The following is a 14,945-nucleotide window of genomic DNA, read 5'->3' on the forward strand; positions in this document are numbered from 1 at the left end:
ACCATTATGATATTACAAATGTTGGAATTAATAAGCAAATTAAAAAAAATTGTTTCATACTTTTTTAAGGAAGGTACACGACTGAAAATTTGTCTTATATATATAGTATATATAGTATAGTAATTTTAGAAACAATTGATGGTTCAATCACTGCCGGATTTTGTATGTTGCATATTTATTTATTCAGTTTGGACTTACTATGACTGGTAAATTATAAGTAAATTATAAGTAATAAGTAATCATATCTAAGTAATTATAAGAAAAATCTGCCCATATGCAATCCTTCAATGCATTCGATATTTTGAACTAGTTCGAAACTTGAAATCAGCGCCCGCAAGCTCATCCCTAAATTACTAGTTCTTGAACTATTGCTTTGGACGGAACTGCGAGCCTGTTTCCTTACCAAAACAACTTAGTCGAAATGAAGCGGAAAACGAGCGAGATCTGGTGCTTTTTCCGGGCGGTGGACGACACGTTTGCGGTGTGCAACATCTGCAAGGCGAAGCTCTCATACAAGACAACCACCACGAATCTGAGCAAGCACATGAACAGGATGCATCCCACATCGGGACTCAACCGGAACTCCAAGTACAAATTCCAGCCGCAGACCACCATTGCCATCGACCGGAACAAGGCCAAGCCGCGCAACTCAACGCAAGAGCTGATATTGCTGGAATTCGTGAAGAAACATCCGCGCCTGCTTCAGAATCCGACGTGGGAAACACGGGGCAATCTGGAGTCGCTGTGGGAGGAACTTTCAAACGAACTTAATAGCCACGGTCCGCCGCGAAAAGATATAGCCACCTGGAGAAGGGTATACTGACTTAGTTTTTCCCTGACCACTTGCATTAAAAGTTTATTTGTTTGTAGGCCTTAAAGGACTGGAAGAGGTTTATCCTGAGAAAGGTGGAAAAGAATGAGATGCAGAACATGCCTTTTGGCACCAGTCTTAGTTCGTCGGAGGAAACAATAGCCACGCTGTGTAGGTTAAACGAGGATGTAAGTCAGATTATTATGAAAGTCTCCGACGATGAAATGCATGAGAATTCCACCACGGAATTTGATGTTGACGAAGTAGAGGACGTGGTCCCGGAAGAAGATGGTGACGCCCTTCAGACCTCCGCCGAGTACGTTTACGAACCGGAGGAGAACAAGACGGACATAGACCCGCTTTACCTGCAATCGAACAAACGGGCCGCATTGGCCAGCAGTCGACTGGAGGAGGAAGAGACCACGCTGCTTGACAAGATTAGCAATAACCTAGGAATGGTTCACGATACCGCCAACAGCGTCCAACTTGCACTCAATGAATTTTTCGTCCTGTACAAGCAGAAGTTGTACGAGGACAAGCGACATCACTTGGCAATTGAACAGTTAATGGCTGAGAAAATAGAACTGAAAAAGAAACTATTGGAAATCGAGCAAAAAAAGTTGTCGCTCAAATGACGAGATACACACAAAATCAAGTAATATTATGGTAGTTTTAAGACCCTAATCTTTAAATAATATAAGATTCAATATTTTGATTAAAATTATCACATTTCTTCTTGTTTGGCCCAAGCCCACTTAATATAAAAATTTAATTTAATTTTTCTTGTTTTATTTTATAAATATTTATTTGATATGGAGTTGTTCATCATAGACTTGCATTAGAATCTCCTTAAATTCCAGGGGATAAGATGCGTCGTCCATAACAGAATCGTAAACATACTCTAAACACTGTGGGAAAGATTGTTGAATAAAAGAACGAAGCAAAGTATTAGGCACATCACTTACTGATTTGGATTCATCTGAGGAGGAAGTCTTGTCCTCTTCGGGATCACTCAACCCATTTAAGTCTCCACAGGCTATAAAAGGAACTAGACGACGGTTTACTTCCGACCCTGATTTCTGTGCCAGCAGCCGTATATCGTCGCGAGCAGGGTTAATCACTTGAGGAATGTAGCCCTCGGGAAGGCAAAAGCCGGAGCAAACTACAAACGCTTCAATGCTCGAAGGGCGCGAACTCGGCGGCTTGTAGATGTCAAATTTTTTGAAAAATATCTGCATCTGGGAGCTCAATAACGATGTGGCATTACCCTTGAAAATCTTGGCCACAAAAGTTCCGCCAGTTTCCAGTACACAGGTGGCAATGCTGAGAGCAGCCACAAGTAACTGGTGCTGCATGTACTCGTCCATTTCATGGACACCGGTGACATCGGGCGCTCCATCGCAGACCACCAGCTGGGCTTTCTCATTCCCACCAAAGTGACCGATGATTGCTTCGGCGGTCGACTGCTTTGTAATATCTCCCTGGAGCTGGAGTATTCCTCGGATCGGGGCCATGGCCTGCAGATCAACGGCTATGATCTTAACAGCGGCCTTTTCATCGTCCGTTTCACAGGTATCGTAGAGTTTCCGAGAGAGCACCTGGGACCAGCTGCCAGGAGCAGCACACAGATCGACTGCCCGCTGAACACCTTTATATGGAAAAGTGTGTTATATTTTGCTCCTAAGTAGTTTCAATGATCTAACCATTTAGAATTCCGTAGGCTTCGTCCACGTGGATCAACTTGAAGGCACTCCTGGCCCTCCAGCCTTCGTCTTTGGCCAGTCGGTAATATATATCTCGTTTGTCCTTTGAGGTTTTACCCATTGTAAATAAATATAAGAAATAATAATATGGTCTACAATAGAACTGGTTTTCTTTTTGAGGTACGTAAACAGTGAAAAGAATTGTTTAAATATGTTGTCATGTGCAGAAACTAGCCAAAGAGTAAGAAAAAGTAGTTGTTATTTATGTTTTGTAAGTTAGACGATTGGCCGGCCTATCGATATATCGACAGGGAATGGATGAGAGCGAGTCTTCGGCATTTCCAACTGGTTCCTTTTCAGTATAATGGCTCCGGGGCGAACGGAGGCTTTACGAAGAAAGCATAAACCCAAAACAATAATGCTGGTTGGCCCGTTCGGTTGTCCTCTATGTTTAATTGTTCCAAAATAAGAAAATGAAATGGATTGATTAATTAAAAATGTATGTCTGTTAATTTTCAATTTTTCCATCCACTATCCTATGGTATCGGTAGTAATAAATATGTAAAAAAAAAGTGCATAATAAAAGTAAAATATTTTTGTTATCCCGAAATGTACAGAATAAAGACATTAAGTTATGTTGGACCAAAGACGCTAGAATATTCTAATTATGCTAATATTTTATATTTAATATGATGATAAGAAAGTTGGATTGCTTATTTCTGGTAACACTAAAATATATGTCAAATAGTTGTGGATTTTAGTGGCGGCGCAATGCGGTCACATTCTTACCGCGAGATCTTAAAATCACGCTTTGAGGAGTTTTTTTCAAAATTAAGTGGTAAATATGCACCGAATACCATTGTATATGGCGTCGGAGCCTCGACCCGAGGCCTCTGAATATATCACGATGTCCGAGGTCATGTGTCCACGTAACCTGATGTGAGTAACAGGGCCACTTGGTCTGGGATCCCGCATGTTTCGCAATATTGCAAAATCCTAGTTGTCCTGCAATAGCATCTTGCAAGTGTTCACAGATAGATAGATAATAATTTACGATTTCAGAGAATGCGAGCTGTTCTTGAAGATACTGCGCAAAACAACCGACACAGTTTTTCTCAATTTTTCTGAAGTTGCTGAAAGTTGTCTTAACATTTCCAAGAAGTGTATGAATATGAAAAGTCCTACAGTGTTGAAGATGGTATATCCGCACTATATCTGATATATAACCTTATTGTAATCCAGTACTCAGACTTTGCAGAGTCTGGACGAAATTATATGCCGCGCACCCAGCGCCTCCCCTACATGCGTGGATGCTATTATGGCCAGAAGTGTTCTCTGCATAAAAAATAACCAGAATGCGGTATGTCATCATCATATATATTTACATCATATGTTCAAAACCCTTTTGTTCGACTTTAGACTGCATGCAATGATTTACTATATTACGAGTCTTTGGATCCAGCTCTCAAGACAGCGGAGGGAACGATAATCTCGCAGATACTTCACTGTATATGCCTTTTTGTGAATCGGGAGTATGAAGCATCAAAAGATAAACTTTCGGTTGTAAAAGGCCTCATTGGTAATTTGCATAATATGTTGGAATGGTCTTCTATAAATCGCTGTTTTTCTTCCATTTTAGAAAATGGGACACTAGCCGATCAAAGCGGTAAGTATTACTAGAGTTGTTTTGATTTTTCTTTTTAATTTTATTTATTTTCTTATATTTTCTAGAAGTCAGTCCTTTTCTAGCTCTTATAGAACAACATGAAGAGAGAATTAACCAAGCTAGAAAAAATGTTGAGTTTTGCAAGAAAGTTCAAACCCAGGACTTTGCGCCTTTTAAGGGTTTTAAGCTTACTCGGAAAATTCCGTTTGCCAGCCAAGCTTGTGATTATTTGTAGGTAAAGAATTTTAGATAAACAATACATTTAGTAAATCGATATATTCTCTTATAGCGAAAAATCCATTGAGAAATCTGGCGGAGTTTTCGCTTCATGCGATGTACCTAAAGGAAAAATTGTTCTTGTGGAGAATCCTGTGTACTTTCAGTTTAGTGCTCCATTTCTGAACTGCGAGTTGTGTGGAGTGCATCAGCAACAGCTATACAGCTGTGATAACTGTCGTTATAGATCCTATTGCTCAATGTCGTGTATGAAATCAGATGCAGAAGTCCACCAATACGAGTGCACTGGATACAAAATTGGACTTATCCCAATGCTAGAGGCTAACATGCTGTTTCGATTGTTTTGCGAAGCAGGAGAATATATTCTTCCGGCTATAGTAGATTTTGCGATGGATGGCGGGTAACTAACGAGTAGATTTTAATCACGTGCTTATATATCAAAAATGACTTTCTTTTTCCCATTTCAGAATATTAAGCAATCCCCGAGATGCTTGGACCTTTATACTGGAGCATGCCCAGGAAGAGGAGAAAACTTATAATCTTGTTGGAGAACTCCTTGCTACAGCTCCAGATTATAACCTGCTGACAAGGGAAAAGTATACAGAAATCGTAACAACGGCATTTCGTTTGTCGGTTTTCATTTACAATGACACCCGCCTCGCAGAGAAATATTTTTATTTGCTGCCTCTTGTGAAAACAGACTTAATTAATGTAATGGCAGCTATACTTTTACGGTTGGGTGGCCACGTTCTATTGAATTCCCAGCGAGATAACTTATGCTACACACACCGGGAAGGTTTTAATGCCATGAATGAAAATAATGAATTCGAAAATTGTGGTATTCTTCCGATGCCAACTGATCGTATAAGCGCAAATGTATTCAGTTACTATGGAGTTAATGCGATTACAGATTTCGTAGACTGCTATAACAACGTTCACGATAGTATAGCTGAGGTCGAACATGAGTACCCAGAGAAGTTCTTAAATGATAGTCCGATATTTCGGTTTGCTGATAGGCTACATTCTATTTGCATTCAAAAATATGAAATTGAAGCTGTTGAAGATCTCGTAAGTGCAGAGACCTTTCCCGAACACGATTTAAACGAAATTCTTCAAATTTTTAACACATCACAACGCTGTCAGCTGTTGACGAATATTGCTAAATATTTTCAGCAATTTGTTTATCAATATTTTCACAAAATAGAAAGTACCCTCCAACTAAAATCTACGCTTTGTGTTACATTAAAAGCTTTTAGGCAGAATTGTGGGACAAAAAATATTAAAGCCATGTAAGTTTTGATCTTTTCATATTTTGTTCACATTAAGATGTTTATGAAAATTTTAGATTCTTACCAAATGGAAAAGTCGTTGGAGTGACAGCTAAAAATGTCCATAAAGGCGAGGAATTAGTGCTATGCCCTGATTTTGCTAGACTTCGTGATCAAAACAGAATATTGGATTTAGCACGAAGCGAATATTTTAGTTTTTCGACAAGTATTGAAAACGAAAATGAAAATGTTAGTAATTTTATATCTTCTTAAACCGAATAATTATTTTTTCTTTTAATTATCTCGCATAGCCTAAGAAAATGCCTTCCCCAGAGTTTGTGCGACACAATAAAGCCTTCATCGCCGCTATTAAGGAGAACCTTTCAGCTTGGATAGAGTCTCGACTAGGTTTGACTTATCTTATACAAATTCTAATTATTGTCTTTTAATTTACAGTCCTATAATATTATAGATGCAAATCTGCAACTTCATTTGACCATCTTATACGGTACGTACAATAGTTTTCTCGCCTTGCATTGCGAAGAAAAGGACGAGACACGTTTTCTGGGAGTACTTAAGTTTTCGATGTTTCTAGCATTGAATGGTTTGTATAAATTTAAGACTATAATCGTTCTGGCTTGAAAATGTTTTTTTTTTTCGTTCAATATAGGCTTCTTACAACACTCTACCGATAATATTATGCACTTCGTTGAGTTAACTGAAACGGATGATATTCATTTTAAAAATATCGAAATTTATCGTCAAAGCCTTTGTGTAATCAGATGCATTATGGAACAATATATTAATATCATGTGAGTTTAGATGTGTAGCTGTACAACAGTATAAAGATGTATTATCTTAACAGAGTGGATCGTCCAGAAGTCGACTCGGATTATCCCAAAATGCTTCTTGTAAGCTCCTCCTTTATTTTAAAAAGACTGCACATACACACAGAAGCTTTAATTGATGATGAAGAGGCTTCATCTTTATACATGGAATATTGTACGCATCATTATAAATGGAAGACAATCTTTAATTCATTTTTGACAATGCCATCAGACCTTAAAAACTTTTTGGTAAAATAGAAGAAGTGAATTAACTATTTCCGATTATTTTAATGCGAATGGAGTTTTTGTTTATATGTTATAAGCTTTATGTTTAATATAATTCTGTTAACTCTTGGATAAGGAAACAGAAAAACATTCCAGGTTATTAATTTGTGTTTCAGACAGCCAATCTATTTTTATAAGCTTAGAATTTAACATATTTTAAACGCATACCTATGTAAGAAGCGGTTTTCAGTTATTCAAAAAAAAAAAAAAAATTAAAATGAGTCAGAATTTATTACTGTTCTTCTTAATGGTTTATCTTTATGGGTTTTCATTCTTCATGATTACTGCAAAAATGGCACTACTGATAATCTTTTTATATCAGCCACATTTATTAAGAACCATTGCCTTTTTTGTCCGAGCGGTAAACACGTTCCAGTCGACATTATTTGTTTATAAAATTCGCCCACAGTTTGAGCTTCCGAATATTGAAAATTATGCTCGCATATTTCTGCACGTTCTTCAATCTGGTCAATCATACCAAGAATTTCGCGTTGTATTATCACGTCTCCAGAGCTCGAAGATCGTGCGGGTCAGCAACTGGCGGAGATCTATATATGGGCACCCAGCTGCTGGTGCTGCATTGTGCTTTGTGGTGTCGTCGGTGCTATGAGAGTGTTTTTGGTGGTTTTGAGTGTGCTGTCTGTGGCGGTGGCCACCAAGTGTCCGTATTCGGCAATGGAACCCTCCTTGTCCAGGTCCAAACGGAGTTCTTTTGACATTCGCCCAGGAGTCAGTGACGGATGTTTGGATGCCTTGATTAAAGAATTTATGCCCAAATACAATGGCAACAATGTTCACAATAGTTGGGCCGAGCCTTCTGCCTCCCAACAACCTTTAAGATGTGGAGTTCCGCCCCGCAACTGCTTGAATGATACTCGAAATCTGCACTACCGAACCTTGGATGGATCCTGCAACAATCTGTTGTATCCGGAGTTTGGAATTGCCGTTTCGCGTTATCGTAGGCTTTTGCCTCCCCGCCAAGTGGATCAGGCTCCAAATGCCCGTTTAATCTCCTTGTCGCTGTACGGCGAGCAGACTAGGAACGATAGGTTCCGCACCATGGCGGCCATGCAATTTGGCCAGTTTGTTGCCCACGACATCAGCCAATTGAGCACACAGGGCGCTCCTCAAGATTGCTGTGCCGAGCCGCGTCATCCTCGCTGTCTGCCAATCAACCTGCCCCGTGGTGGTCCCATCGCCTACCATACGGGCAAGACCTGTCTGCACTTTGCCCGCAGTGTGTCGGATGCGGATGCCATATGCCCAAAGGTTGAGGAACCCCAACCCGAGAAGCTAACGGTGGCAACTGCTTACCTGGATCTCTCCTCCATCTATGGCAACAATCCCTCTCAAAACAGAAAGGTCCGCCTGTTCAAGGGCGGACTTCTGAAGACCAGCTACTCGAACGGTCAACACTGGCTACCGGTGAGCCAGAATGAGAATGGCGAGTGCGGTGCCAAGAGTGAGTGCTACATCGTACCGGACACTCGGAATCGTTTCACGCCCACCATCGCCCTGCTGCAGACTCTGTTGGTCCGAGAGCACAATCGTCTGGCCGAAAATCTAGCGCTGATTAATCCCGATCATAGTGACGAGCGCATCTTCCAGGAGGCACGCAAGATCAACATTGCGCAGTTCCAGAAGATCACATACTATGACTGGCTTCCACTGTTCGTTGGTCGCACCTATACCTACTTGAACGGTCTGATTTATCCAGTGGAGCCCACCGAGTACGCCAACGACTACGACGAGACGGTTAATCCTGCGGCCTATGCGGAGTTTTCCGCTGCCGCCTTTAGATACGCCCACACTCAAATTCCCGGATGGTTCTCGTAAGTATTTGGCTTAATTCTTGATTGTATATGTGTTTACAATAATATAATGTTCACAGATTGGTTGCCCCCAATCGGAGATCTAATCAGACCATGCGCCTGAGCGACTACCTCGACCGAACAGAGACTATTCGTTTACTGGACACATCCGACAATTTCGATGCATTGCTGAGAGGCTTGGCTACCCAGTTGCACAAGCGATCGGATGGGAACATTGATCGGGAGATCAAGCACTACTTCAACCGCAAGGAGTTCGAGGAGTACGGTTCGGATCTGAAGTCTATAGATATTCAGAGGGCACGAGACTTCGGATTGGCTTCCTACAACGATGTGCGAGAGTTTTGTGGTCTGCGACGAGCTGTCGATTGGGCTGATTTCGCTCATGAAATTCCCGGAGAGGTAAATTATTGAAATCATGATTATTGTAGATCAATGTACTTAATTTCCATTAGTGTAGAAAATATCGCTGTTGCGCCGACTGTATGCCACTCCGGATGACGTGGAACTTGGTGTAGGCGGTACCCTGGAGTACCATGTCCCAGATGCTCTATTCGGACCAACTTTGTTGTGTGTGATTGGAAAACAGTTCCTCAACACGCGACGTGGCGATAGATTCTTCTTTGAGCGGGAGAACGAGGGAGGTTTTTCGCGCGGTAAGTAGAGTTATAAAAATTTAATAAGATAATATATGAAAATTATGTTTTTCACAGCTCAATTGGCCGAGATCCGTAAAGTGAGCCTGGCCAGTTTGTTCTGCAGCAATGCCAACTACCTGCATTTAATCCAGCCAAACGTATTTGTATTCCCGAATTCACAGTAAGTTTACAAATATCTATATCTTTATATATAATTTTAAAATTATTTCCTTTTTTTAGTAATCTACTACTGAACTGCAATTTTATCCCGCAAATCGATCTAACCAAATGGCAGGATCTCAGGCCTCAGCTTGTTCACTAGTGTTTTCACTAGCAAATGTATCTGAAACTAATTGGACTGCTCAATTTGTTCTTTAAGATGCAAACATTTTTGTTTAGTTACATTTTTATCATTTTTTGTATTAATTAATTTACAATGCAACAAAGAAATTGAATTTGTTTTTTAGCAAGTGACAGCAGTTAAAAAAGATGCGACACCATTAAAAATATTTATTTGATGTTTACGAATAAGTTTCGGGGTAATAAAAAGTATTTTTATAAAATGTGTGCCACTTTAGTTGTAATTTTAATTTAGCAAGGTATATTTTTGGTAAGACTGTTTAAATAAGATAACGCATTCTTTTAGTTAATGTTATTTATTTATATTATTTAGACTGTAGAGTTTGCTTGTGTAGTTTCTATCGCCTCAGGCGTATTATCAAATAGAACATCTACTGGGATTGCGAAATCAGTTTCAGTGGGTGTGGAAGGTAACCTTTGACCTTCTTTTTCGAAAAGGTCGATCTCTGTGGGGAATGCTTCTGTCGTTTCTGTTGTGGTAGTTTCAGTGCTTGGTGATCCTAGTTCCTCATCGTTCCTAATTTTGGATGTATCATCGGGCACAAGGGTTGTGGCTTCTCCAATTTCAGTTGCTACTGTTGTCGCTGGGCTTTCGGTGCTCGATGTGGGTTCAAATGTCGTGAAACCTTGACTTATCTCATCATTGGACATATTGTAAGTAGTTGTTTCTCCTAATTTCTCAGTTGGAATTTCTGTAGTTTGTGCTTCAGAAGCGTTTTCACTTTTTAAAATCTCAATTTGAACTGTTGTTGTATTAATCGCATCAGGTGCCTCTTCGGTAATTGTTGTTAATTTGTTAAGATCTAGCATTTCATCTGTTATTTTAATACTATTCGGTGGAGTCGTCTCTTCCAGGATGGTACCTTGCAATGTAGTATTAGATATCTGTGAATTTACTTTAACTGTCTCCGCTTTCATTGGGGTTTGGTCTTTATTTAAAGAATTTATTGCAGATACATCCGCTGGTATTGGTATATCATCAATTTGACTACTTTTTACAACATTTTTAGTTACGTTTTTCGTTTGTTGGGATCCGATGTGCCTGATATTCAAATTCATGCTGTTATTTGCATCGGTTAATATGTTTTTCTCGCCAAGATTGGTGCCCTTGATTTTGCTAACTGGCTGACGATCTGAACTGCTTAAATCAGTAGTTGTATTTTTAATTACCTTTCGCTTGGGAGTCTGCTTTCGGCGTATTGGAGCGTTTGTTTTATGTTTTTGGGAATTGTTTACTGTTTGTTTGTTCTTAGTAAAAGTTGTTATCTTGTTACTCTGGTTGATTTTCTTGCGATCGGAATGGGCGAAAGTAGTGGGTCTCTTGCGATTTCGTTTTGGGTTTTGGGTCAGTTGTGGACTAACTTTGAGATACTTAATTTCAGTGGAATTTGCCCTCAAAGGCAGCGGTGCCCGGGGCTTGTTTGCCTTTTTAATGACGTTTCTATTATCGGGTTTCGATGGTGGGTTTTCATTGCTGCCCTTTGGGTTTTCCGTTTTTGGCGGTTTGTCCGCTGGAATTGCTGGCAAGTAAATAATGGTTGAACCTTGTTTCTGTCCATGAGATGGAGATTTTCCAGGGCGGCCCGGTGGGCCAGGTAGTCCTGGTGGCCCAATGGGTCCCGAAAATCCAGTATAACCCGGCCTACCCCTTTTGCCACTTTCTCCACGGTCACCACGATCCCCCTTTTCACCTGGCGCTCCTTCCTCACCTGGCAGACCAGGAATTCCTGGTGGCCCAGGAGGTCCAGGCGGCCCGGGTCGACATTGGCAATTGGGTTGAGATCCGTGGTAAATGGAGGAACCTATCGTTTCAGGACTGTAATAGTACAGATTGTGGTTTTTATAATTTGGTTTCTTTGCCTTTGGCCGCGATTCTACTTTGACCGGCTGAACTGCGGAGAGCAGCCATGATCCCTCGCAGAATGCTGAGATGGCTAAAATACAAGAACCAAGTAAAGTAATGTTCTAAGGTCCCATCTTCTTCAATCCGCTTACCTGTGAACAGCAGAACCGCGAGTAGCCTCATTTCAAGACGCCTCATTCGTGAATGAACACCTGCCTGCCTTAGATCATCTCTTATATAGACCTTAAGAACAGTTGGGCTAGACTTTAATGGGTTAATGCGAAACACATAAAATGTAAATCGCAAATCTCAGATGTGATCAGCCTAATGATTTTGCATAAATTTAACAGAAGATTGGTCCAGATACACAGGCATGCTCAAGAAAAATGATTTATTCCCGGTTGTCGATGTGCTAATATATCATTAAATGGATTATCACAATTAGGACTTATATGTGTGGTAATTATTTAAGAATTAAAATTTATATTATGGCACAAGTTTTATTAACATTCTTTAGTTATTTATTTGGTTCCATTTCGTTATTGATTGTTCCATCTCTGCACCCATTGTTTTATTTACGGGGCAATAAAATAAAAATACCGCAAAAATGGGACGATCTGGGATGATATCTGCTTTCATAGATGCCACGTTATCATACAAATTGATTTTAAATAGTGAAATTCAAAATGACGCACAAAATTCTTCTAGACTTAAAGGCATTGGATCAATTTGATGCACGCATGCTTTAAAAAGTCGTATAAAATATATTTTTAGACAAATATATTTGTTAGTGATCTCATAATTTTAGTATATATAGAGTTCGATTTTTTTTTTAATTCAATTAACCTAATAACTGCAAGCAATTTATCTGCCTTATCATTATGATATCTGCCAAAAGTGAAATACATAAACTACAACCACTTTTACTTGCCTAGCTGATATTCAACAATTTACCATTGTATTTTGATAAATGATTTGAGTTGGCAATTTCATTCGATTGTCATTGAATTAATAGCTTATTTCATTATGATTTCACTTTTTTCATATCTTTGTCCATTGTTATTTTATAGAAAATCGAACAAAGCCACAGACATTTCCAAGAACAACGGAACTATTTTGACAGCTAACAATAACGCAGTTCATTCTTTATTTATTTAAATTTTTTTCTATACGAATTCTACGAGATGCTCTTATTAATACGAAAATCAACAAAGGTTCACTGCTCTTTGCTAATTATTAAACATTTAAATCTTATTAACTGTATCAAAATCTGTAAATTAAACCCAAAATATCGAATTTTTGATTTGTAAGAAAAATCCAAAAATGTTCATATTTTAAAGTTATTTTTTATTTTGTTGGTGTTGTGGCGTTGGCTTATTTATGTATCATACTGTTCATAGGCGTAAATGTGAAAAGGATTTCGAGGAGTTCCAATCGACAGGATAATCGGACCTTTGTTGGTTCGCTCCTCAATTGCATCTCCATCCATAGGTGCGTTATCCTCCGTCATATTCTCTGGGTCCATCTGGTCCTCCATCATATGGTCCTCTTCCATCGCATCTTCTCCTCCTGATACCATATAGCCTGGATCCTCATCATCGATTTCTTCAGTGCCACTCGGAGATTCGTGGTTCTCCACAGTGTTATCTGCATATTCAAGGCCGTAGCCCGCATCCTCTGGTTCAGTTTCCAAGTCATTGTGCTCATGGGACATTTCCTCCTCGCCCTCCATGAAATCATTTTCGTTTTCATTTTCATCAATTATGTTTTCGACAATCTCCACATTTTCATCCAGCAAGTCCAGATCATCCCGTGGAGTTTGTTCGCCACTACCCTCTGGCTTAGTGGGTTTTGGTTGATAATGATGGGGGTGTTGGTGGTGTGTATTATGTGGGTTATGCCCTCCGTGATTGTGTGGGGGATGATTATGGTTGTGCTCTCCGTTGTGAGGTGGATGATGGTTGTTGTGTCCCCCGTGATGGTGTCCTCCGTGATTGTGGGGTGGATGATGGTGATGTCCCTTGTCACCGCCATTATGTGGATGGTAAGGTGGATAGGGTGGCGGATAGGGTCCTGGATAGTTATGACCTGGATGGTGATGGCCTCCATGGCCGCCGTGGGGTGGATACGGATAGTGGCCTCCCTTATCGTGTCCTGGCGGGTAATAGTGATGGTGGTGTCCGCCCTTGTGGCCTCCTTTGTGACCTTTGTCTCCCTTATGTCCCTTTGAGGGCCAGGGCACTGGCACTGGCAGAGGAATCCATGGTCCTGGATAAGGACCAGGTGGTGGATACGGGTACGGTGGGTATGGGTACGATGGTGGTGGTGGTGGTGGTGGTGGTGGTGGTGGTGGAGGTGGATACGTAATGCCTGGAGGTCCTGGAGGACCCGGTGGTCCCGTTCCTGCAAGAGATGAAATACTCAGTAAAGAAAAACGAAAACGACTAGATACCCTTTCAATATTATCAATATTGGACCGTTGTGATATATATGAGTAACGATTTTCTCTTACCTGGTGGACCTGGAGGTCCGGGCGGACCCTTGGATCCCTTGTGGTGATGATGGTGACCATGGTCACCTTTCTGCGGTGGCAATGGAATGGGAACTATAATTGGAGGCGTCACGATTGGTGGGTGCGGATGATGTGGATGCGGGTGTGGGTGTGGTGGTGGTGGTGGTGGAGGTGGAGGTGGTGGAGGCGGCGGAGGCGGAGGTGGTGGCGGTGGAGGCGCTGGATGATGATGGTGGTGATCATGATGATCATGATGACCATGTCCCGATTTGTGACCGGGTGGGCCCGGTAGTCCCGGTGGGCCAATGGGTCCCGGTTGACCTGGTTGGCCTGGTAGTCCGTAGTGACCGCGCTCTCCCTTCTCTCCTCGCTCGCCCTTGGACCCAGTGTGTCCTTTGGGACCTTGCGGACCAGGGGTTCCTGGTAAGCCCGGTGGTCCAGGAGGACCCGGTGGACCTGGCGGGCAATTACAGTGCTGTGGCGGAGGCGGCGGCGGTGGTGGCGGATAGTAGTGCTGTGGTGGCAGCTTATAGATCACACTTTGTGCTGGCGCCGGAGCCGGAGCAGCTTGAAGAGATGCTATCAGTCTGCCCGTCTCGGCACTCGGGCTTTTAGAATTCGCTTGGCCGAAGGCCCAGCCTGGAAAGGAAATGAATCCCGATTAGAAGTACGAGCAATCCTATTTCAATCATATCCCTTACCTATCCAAAAAATCACTGCGAACAGCCTCATGGCGAAATGGCATCTGCTGCCTTTCTCCGGCGGACGGATCACTTTTATACCGCATTATGAACTGTTAATCTCGTATGCACACTTTGTTTAAATCACTTTCATTAATCTAGATTCACTAGAACCGTTATATCATGTCCATTCAGAAATCAGCACGCCAAATCTCTCGGAAAATATGCAAACCTGTTCGCGATGATGCTATCATCCTAGGTTCTCTCTAAAACTTATGCATGTAAA

The 14,945-nt window shown here is 41.2% G+C and overlaps 6 protein-coding genes across 9 annotated transcripts; 3 read left to right on the forward strand and 3 right to left on the reverse strand.

Moving 5' to 3' along the window:
* Positions 1–350: 350 nt before the first annotated feature.
* On the forward strand, positions 351–1,588 carry LOC6616805. Its single transcript, XM_002041106.2, has 2 exons — positions 351–814; positions 871–1,588. The coding sequence occupies exons 1-2, from the start codon at positions 422–424 to the stop codon at positions 1,444–1,446; spliced, it is 969 nt and encodes a 322-aa protein (XP_002041142.1). The 5' UTR covers positions 351–421; the 3' UTR covers positions 1,447–1,588.
* Positions 1,584–2,803, reverse strand: LOC6616806 (putative tRNA (cytidine(32)/guanosine(34)-2'-O)-methyltransferase 1). Its single transcript, XM_002041107.2, has 3 exons — positions 2,515–2,803; positions 1,777–2,459; positions 1,584–1,719 (listed from the first exon to the last, which is right to left on the reverse strand). Exons 1-3 carry the CDS (start codon positions 2,633–2,635, stop codon positions 1,615–1,617), a joined length of 909 nt encoding a protein of 302 aa, XP_002041143.1. The 5' UTR covers positions 2,636–2,803; the 3' UTR covers positions 1,584–1,614.
* Positions 2,804–3,260: 457 nt separating this feature from the next.
* LOC6616807 lies at positions 3,261–7,008 on the forward strand. Of its 3 annotated transcripts, none has more exons than XM_002041108.2 (13): positions 3,261–3,453; positions 3,577–3,712; positions 3,764–3,874; positions 3,934–4,093; positions 4,154–4,180; positions 4,246–4,411; positions 4,470–4,817; positions 4,885–5,706; positions 5,763–5,934; positions 5,997–6,093; positions 6,158–6,289; positions 6,356–6,497; positions 6,551–7,008. In XM_002041108.2, exons 1-13 carry the CDS (start codon positions 3,359–3,361, stop codon positions 6,768–6,770), a joined length of 2,628 nt encoding a protein of 875 aa, XP_002041144.2. In that variant the 5' UTR covers positions 3,261–3,358; the 3' UTR covers positions 6,771–7,008. The 3 variants fall into 3 exon arrangements, with proteins under 3 accessions (XP_002041144.2, XP_032577754.1, XP_032577755.1); XM_032721863.1 differs by having other exon boundaries at positions 4,249–4,411; XM_032721864.1 differs by lacking the exons at positions 4,885–5,706; positions 5,763–5,934; positions 5,997–6,093; ... (1 more) ...; positions 6,356–6,497; positions 6,551–7,008 and having other exon boundaries at positions 4,246–4,415; positions 4,470–4,554.
* Positions 7,009–7,158: 150 nt separating this feature from the next.
* LOC6616808 (peroxidase) lies at positions 7,159–9,797 on the forward strand. Of its 2 annotated transcripts, XM_032721865.1 has the most exons (5): positions 7,159–8,629; positions 8,689–9,028; positions 9,087–9,282; positions 9,340–9,445; positions 9,505–9,797. In XM_032721865.1, exons 1-5 carry the CDS (start codon positions 7,404–7,406, stop codon positions 9,584–9,586), a joined length of 1,950 nt encoding a protein of 649 aa, XP_032577756.1. In that variant the 5' UTR covers positions 7,159–7,403; the 3' UTR covers positions 9,587–9,797. The 2 variants fall into 2 exon arrangements, with proteins under 2 accessions (XP_032577756.1, XP_032577757.1); XM_032721866.1 differs by lacking the exons at positions 9,340–9,445; positions 9,505–9,797 and having other exon boundaries at positions 9,082–9,175.
* A 1,123-nt stretch (positions 9,798–10,920) lies between these two features.
* LOC6616809 (cuticle collagen 3A3) lies at positions 10,921–11,657 on the reverse strand. The gene is given in 3 exon segments (XM_002041110.2): positions 10,921–11,105; positions 11,107–11,558; positions 11,620–11,657. Coding segments are annotated over 3 exon segments (570 nt in total). The 5' UTR covers positions 11,651–11,657; the 3' UTR covers positions 10,921–11,018.
* Positions 11,658–12,793: 1,136 nt separating this feature from the next.
* On the reverse strand, positions 12,794–14,720 carry LOC116801682 (basic proline-rich protein). Its single transcript, XM_032722738.1, has 3 exons — positions 14,681–14,720; positions 13,980–14,618; positions 12,794–13,870 (listed from the first exon to the last, which is right to left on the reverse strand). The coding sequence occupies exons 1-3, from the start codon at positions 14,709–14,711 to the stop codon at positions 12,846–12,848; spliced, it is 1,695 nt and encodes a 564-aa protein (XP_032578629.1). The 5' UTR covers positions 14,712–14,720; the 3' UTR covers positions 12,794–12,845.
* Between the last annotated feature and the right edge of the window lie 225 nt (positions 14,721–14,945).

This window comes from Drosophila sechellia, chromosome 3R, assembly GCF_004382195.2.
Source record: "Drosophila sechellia strain sech25 chromosome 3R, ASM438219v1, whole genome shotgun sequence".
NCBI classification, from domain to species: domain Eukaryota; kingdom Metazoa; phylum Arthropoda; class Insecta; order Diptera; family Drosophilidae; genus Drosophila; species Drosophila sechellia.

Excerpts from the sequence above, each read along its gene's own strand:
- LOC6616805 (XM_002041106.2), top strand. The coding sequence starts at position 422 with ATGAAGCGGAAAACGAGCGAGATCTGGTGCTTTTTCCGGGCGGTGGAC. Across the intron at positions 815-870 it reads ATATAGCCACCTGGAGAAGG|GCCTTAAAGGACTGGAAGAG; the intron begins GTATACTGACTT and ends ATTTGTTTGTAG.
- LOC6616806 (XM_002041107.2), bottom strand. The coding sequence starts at position 2,635 with ATGGGTAAAACCTCAAAGGACAAACGAGATATATATTACCGACTGGCC. Across the intron at positions 2,460-2,514 it reads AGCCTACGGAATTCTAAATG|GTGTTCAGCGGGCAGTCGAT; the intron begins GTTAGATCATTG and ends TTCCATATAAAG. Across the intron at positions 1,720-1,776 it reads CCTCAGATGAATCCAAATCA|TGTTTAGAGTATGTTTACGA; the intron begins GTAAGTGATGTG and ends TCTTTCCCACAG.
- LOC6616807 (XM_002041108.2), top strand. The coding sequence starts at position 3,359 with ATGCACCGAATACCATTGTATATGGCGTCGGAGCCTCGACCCGAGGCC. Across the intron at positions 3,875-3,933 it reads TAAAAAATAACCAGAATGCG|ACTGCATGCAATGATTTACT; the intron begins GTATGTCATCAT and ends GTTCGACTTTAG. Across the intron at positions 4,094-4,153 it reads GGTTGTAAAAGGCCTCATTG|AAAATGGGACACTAGCCGAT; the intron begins GTAATTTGCATA and ends CTTCCATTTTAG.
- LOC6616808 (XM_032721865.1), top strand. The coding sequence starts at position 7,404 with ATGAGAGTGTTTTTGGTGGTTTTGAGTGTGCTGTCTGTGGCGGTGGCC. Across the intron at positions 8,630-8,688 it reads CAAATTCCCGGATGGTTCTC|ATTGGTTGCCCCCAATCGGA; the intron begins GTAAGTATTTGG and ends TAATGTTCACAG. Across the intron at positions 9,446-9,504 it reads TTTGTATTCCCGAATTCACA|TAATCTACTACTGAACTGCA; the intron begins GTAAGTTTACAA and ends TCCTTTTTTTAG.
- LOC116801682 (XM_032722738.1), bottom strand. The coding sequence starts at position 14,711 with ATGAGGCTGTTCGCAGTGATTTTTTGGATAG. Across the intron at positions 14,619-14,680 it reads CGCAGTGATTTTTTGGATAG|GCTGGGCCTTCGGCCAAGCG; the intron begins GTAAGGGATATG and ends TTTCCTTTCCAG. Across the intron at positions 13,871-13,979 it reads CGGACCTCCAGGTCCACCAG|GAACGGGACCACCGGGTCCT; the intron begins GTAAGAGAAAAT and ends CATCTCTTGCAG.